The sequence below is a fragment of the Aegilops tauschii genome, chromosome 6 (genome assembly GCF_002575655.3).
Source record: "Aegilops tauschii subsp. strangulata cultivar AL8/78 chromosome 6, Aet v6.0, whole genome shotgun sequence".
NCBI lineage: Eukaryota > Viridiplantae > Streptophyta > Magnoliopsida > Poales > Poaceae > Aegilops > Aegilops tauschii.
The window spans coordinates 315106228-315111929 of NC_053040.3; the positions used below are offsets into that span (position 1 = coordinate 315106228).

Sequence of the window (5702 nt, forward strand, 5' to 3'; positions counted from 1 at the left end):
ACCTTGTACTTGTCTCCAGCAAGCAACTGCTCCATGGTGTTGATGTAGTCCTCCACCACGGCCGGGCCGATGGTGTACACCACCATGAGATCCGTCTCCCTCGCATGGGTCTCGACTTTATGCTCGCCGAACTCCATTGGAGCGCCGCTAGATATCCTCTCTGTATGTGTCGTCGTGGATGTGCTTGTTGTGTTATGGGGCGAGATCGAAAGGTTGAAGAGACTAAGGTTATAATGGCTGTGGGAATTAATGGGGAAGATGGACGGACTAAAATATCCGCACGCCCGGATGGCAGTTCTAATGTGCAGCACGTAACTCCATCATGTTGCACGTAACTGCATCATGGCGATGCACGCGGCGCAACCGCATGCATATGGGCCCCTAACATGATCGTGCGCATGCCCCAACCACTAGCAGAGCGCGTGCGCAGGGACGCAAGCAGAGCGCTCCACGGCGCCTCAACGGCAAGCAACCATATATATGCATATAGCAGTTGAACACGCAAGGAAAAGTTGTCCACAAGCCGAGCGCGTGGAGGTACGCGAGTAGAGCGCGTTGACGGACAGCAGAGCGCGCCGACAGACACGAGCAGAGCATGCCGCGGCGCCTAACAGCGAGCAGAGCGCGCCGAGGGACGCGAGCAGAGGTCGGCAGAGTGATACATGGCTAATAAGATGAATTGCGCGAGTGATGGCGGAGACATCAAGCACGAATCAGATTAGAGTTGCGTGTGTGATATGTGGCATACAGTTGATCCATTCGAGCTTTTTATGATGGAATAAGCCGTGTGTGTTGTGGGCAAACGCTTGTTGGTATATAACCGTTTGTGATTGATGAATTCATCACCGACGGGTTACCTAGTGTGGTCCGTGTGCGATGTGATATGCTCTGTCTACAGAACATCTATGCTCTGTGTACAAAAGAACAACATATATATATATATATACTTGTAAAAACACATGATTGCAAGACCAAATTAAACATCCAATTACGTTATATAACAAATACCATAAATATTGCAAGGTTCAAATTCCAGCATTACAAGGCCCAAATTCAAAGATTACAAGGTTCAAACTATTCAGACACATAAAAAATCATCTTCTTCAGAATTTTTTTCATGCATTATTTCTACGAAAGGATCAGCCACCGAGAAGTCATATAGCGGCTCGATACAGTGACTTCCGAATAATCTGTCATGTGAAGTTACAAACTGAAATTCGGCTTGTGCGGAGCCTTTTCCATTCAGCTGTAGACGCCTGCGTCTTTAGCAATCCGTTCACTTCTGTGTACTAAATATAGGGCAAACCTCATTACCTTGAGCAACCTTGCTTTCTCAACAAAGAACCTGGCAAATTTAATTTCTGGTGTGGTGCATCGGTACTCGTTAAAAGTAATTTCTGTGAGATTTACTTTCGGGCCTGCTAGTATCTGCAAACGAAGACAACATATTAGTGCATAGCTACAGATTTGAACACTTCGGGCCTCTTTGATTTGTAGGATTTCTAAAATACACGAAAAGGGTGAAATGCCACCTTCAATCTTTCATGATAAACTTTTATCACAAAAGCATGTCAGGCAAAGGAATAAAACACGTACAACACTAGCATCTCAAGAAATATATGTATTGAAATCCTCCAAATTACCTTCAGAAATCATTCTAAATTTGTCATTGCAATCATGGGTAAAAGTAACAAAAAATTGAGCTCCGTTGTGGTTAACAATTAACAGGAAAGGAGCATCACCTTGATGTATAACTTCTCCGTGCCAGGAAAGCATCTAAGGAATCTAACAACTTCATCCAGATCGGGGCTGACAGATTGTAGTGCCAAGATCTTCACTATGCGCAGAGGCCGGGTCAAGCTTGTGGGAATCATTTTCTGGATGATAGGTGAACATATAGATCAACAACAATTAGATAAAATGTGTTGTCCAATAATATATAAGAAGGAGAAGAAGAAGATTGTTGTACCTGAATGGATAATGATCCAGTAACAAGTTCGTTGAATTCAGCACACGAATAGCCCAACACTATCAATTTCGGTGCGTGAATGACCCTGATTCTTGCTGGACCTAATTTATCAAGTACATACAATCTCTCGAGGAAAGGCGCATTCTCAATGACAATATCATGAAACACCTCAACTAGCAGCCATGGGCGGCGCCAGCAATGCACATAAATCGCACGAACATTCGTCGAGGTGATGTGGAGGCTACTGAACCCATCCATCGCATGAAGACGAAGGTACTCGAGCGTTGTACAGCCGATGAGCAGGCGCTCCAAATCCTCCTTCCAGATGCGGATGGCAATGAGCTCGAGGTGCTTAAGTTTAGGAAGATGAAGAGTGCGTGTGACATCGATCCGGGGGAAAATGCACCGCCTAAATGTAGCGCGGTGCAGCGTGGGCGCGAGGCGGAGCACGGACGGCGGCAGCGAGCAAGGATGTCTAGCATGTAGGTTGAGCTCCTCGAGCCGATCCAGGGCTAGGGATAGGAACCAGTAGTGCAATCTGGGTTCGATCTTGTTGTGGGGATTGAGCCTGCCGATAGCAAGGCGTCTGACCAGCCCAAGGTGTGTGGCGAGGACGTGGGACAATGCGTCCAGACGTTGCTGCTCCCCGCTGCAGAACTCGTGGTCGACGATGATGTCCAGGGGAGTGGTGGGCCAGAGGGGGCACCACTGCCGCGAGAGGATAGTGGCCCGCACACCATTTTTGATTGGGAGGTGGGATATGATGGTTACCAACATCTCGTCAGGGAGGCTGCTAATGAAGTCCATGTTCGCCGGAGGCTCTTGCGGTTCTGGCTCGACCCGCCCTCGCTTGTTGGCCAGCTCATCCTCCATCTCGCAGCAGGCGGCGATCCTCGGCAGTGGTGCTTCTAGATGAGAACGAAGGACTGTTCTATGTACCTTCCCGAGGCGGCCGAAACAAAAGCCCAAAACCAGCAATAAATTGCAGCGCTCGCGGCGTGCGCGGCGGACTGCTCACAGTCGTCCCGTCTAATTAAACAGCTACCCGCGTAGTAAATGGTTAGTTGAACGCCCACGGTTGGGCTAATATGACCGTTTGCGGTAATAACGTGGTGGCTATTTGTTAAAAATTCCTAGGAAAATCAATGTATAAAAAGGCGAAACGAACCCTGAATAATTTCATATGTTTAGCACAGTTGCATGTTGCCTCTGTAAAATAAATCAAGGCGTGAAGATACAACGTATCTCGTTTCGCACACAGATCGTGTGACCAAGTTCCCTTTCAGAACCATGAAGCTTCTTGATAGAAGCTCCAGTTTTTATGAAAGAAAATATGGGTCAAAGCCTAGTTGAAAAGGGCAGCAATATCTTACCCCAGCTTACAGAAGGTACAAAAGCATGATGATTAATTGTTCATCGGGTTTACACAAAATCAAGATTGAACAGGACGATAACAACTAACTCAACCAATGTTTTCGGCAGTCACAATCAAATGGATCGGTCTGATCCACAAATCAAGATCCTGGACCAGAAAATCTACTGGTACATGAAGACAAGTTTTTGTAAATAGAAGCCGAGCATGTTCAGAAGCCCTTTTGTCCACCTGAAACTTCTTTTTATGTTATTCAACGTGTCCATCCATGAAAAAGTTTTTGTTAAAAAACATAATCCTCATGGACAATAGTACTCTCGCATTCAACAGGAAGAATGTGACAAAGCTACTGTTTGCACAGTTGGATGCATATCCTTCCAGAGTTATTGTCCTCAAATGAATGTCATGAGAACTGAGAAAATCCCCGTGCTTCTTATGCCACCGATTGGTTATACCTTTTTGTCCATGTCCTTCAGCCTAAATAGACATGAAGACTGAAAACATTTAATGTCTAAAAAATAGTATAGCTGAACGGTTAGTTCTAGTAAAGTATATCAATGTGCTTGATGTCATCACCTCTATATACAAATTCTCCAGACATGGAAAGCATCGCAGCAAGCCAATAATCATGTTCAGATCAAAACTCCATGTACTGATATGTAAGGTCTTGACAGAATCCAGCACCATTGATAGGGTACCCATGGACAAACTCTTCATTGAGCATAGAACATAATATTAGTACCAAAAGTGTACTGCAAGATTATATAAAGATTATGCGCACAAATGAAAAATGTATCTTATGATTACAAAAGTGTTGATGATATAAAACTTACGCACACAAATGAAAAAAGCAGCTTATGATTACAAAAGTGTTGATGATAATATATAGTACCTGAATAAGTGTGGAGCCAACCACCATCTTGCAACCTTCAAACGAATAAGGAATTACACCCAAGGTCTCCAGTTTAGGCGCAGAGACCACAGTTATTTGCCAAGGTGCATAACGATAATCAAGGAGCAGCCTTTGGAGTGAAGGGGTGTCTTTGATGATGAGCTCCTCTCCTTTAAAGCAAATTCCAATGCTTACAAGGCGAGTCGACTTTATTTGGAGACAACGGATATGGATTTCTTTTCCAAAAACAAGCAGCAAGCGCTCCAGGGCAGGGCAGGGCAGCAGGAGTGGATGATGTTGTGCAGTGAGGCCTCTGACAGATCGACCACCGGGCCAGGGTGGTGCGTGAGTTTTTATAGTAGTGGGAGTCGAAGCATTTGTACCTGATTGTATGGTAGATGACACCGGGCTAGGGTGGTGGTGTGGAGAGAGAGGAGGAAAACCATGAGATGGACACTGGTGGTGAGGGCACAACTACAACGCTTGGTGGACAGCTATTTGCATAGTAATGGTAGAACTCAAGATGTTGGAGTTTTTTGAATTGACGGGATGTCAGCCAGGCGTTCATCATGCAGGGTATGTGCAGCAGGCAGCATGCCGGGATCCATAGGCATTGAACAGAGCCCTGGTGGGAAGAGATGATGGCTCCGTGGAGTTCAAAATCATGAACGACAGATAGCCGGCGACGGTCGAGATTAAGAGGTGCGGCGCGCCACAGAGTGCGCCGCCGAGATGCGAGGACCTGTGTACGGTAGCCATCCTTGGTGGGCAGAAGGAAGATGATCTCCCCTAGGATGGCGTCCAGGAGATTGCTGATGCGGTCCACCCGATATACTATGGGTTCCTCAGATCCAGGGGCATGGCCGCTTCTACCCGCGCTACCGTGTGCAGGATCTACAGCCGGCGGTGCCGCTGACTGGAGCCTCATCTGTCTACACAGCAATCTTGAAGAAAAAAGGAGAAACATACATGTAGGACATTCAAAATCAATTCTCAAGATCTGGAAGAAAAAAGGGCACAAACATATATGTAGGACATTGAAAATAAATTCTCAAGATCTGGCTGCGAATTATTAGCACGCACGCTAACCCTAGTCGGATTAGCAAAAAAATCATTTGTACAGAACAAACAATTAATCACTAACCATAGATACCATTCAAACAATCAATACACTACATGGATCCAATGAATCTTACTTTGATTTCATGGACTGGGTGAACATAACCAAGGGTTCCTGTTCCCAACAAAGGGGGGCTAACTGGTTTTCCGTCAGAGTCGGAGTCATTGCGGGAGTAGTTGTGGACCTTCGACTCCGTCTGGGGAGGCACGATGACGGCGATGAAGTCAAGGTTGCGCTTCTGCCCGCACGAGACCTTGTTGGCAGCGACAGCAACCTCTGCGCCCAGCTTCATGCGTTGCGCGGATGCTTCACCAGCCCCGGCATCGCCACTCCCACCAATGGTGCGCTT

General features: G+C 46.4%; 1 protein-coding gene across 1 annotated transcript; it reads right to left on the bottom strand.

The window, feature by feature from the left end:
* Positions 1-1242: 1242 nt before the first annotated feature.
* Positions 1243-2842, bottom strand: LOC120967056 (F-box protein At4g09920-like). The gene is made up of 3 exons (XM_040393649.1): positions 1970-2842; positions 1743-1877; positions 1243-1428 (listed from the first exon to the last, which is right to left on the bottom strand). The coding sequence occupies exons 1-3, from the start codon at positions 2840-2842 to the stop codon at positions 1243-1245; spliced, it is 1194 nt and encodes a 397-aa protein (XP_040249583.1).
* Between the last annotated feature and the right edge of the window lie 2860 nt (positions 2843-5702).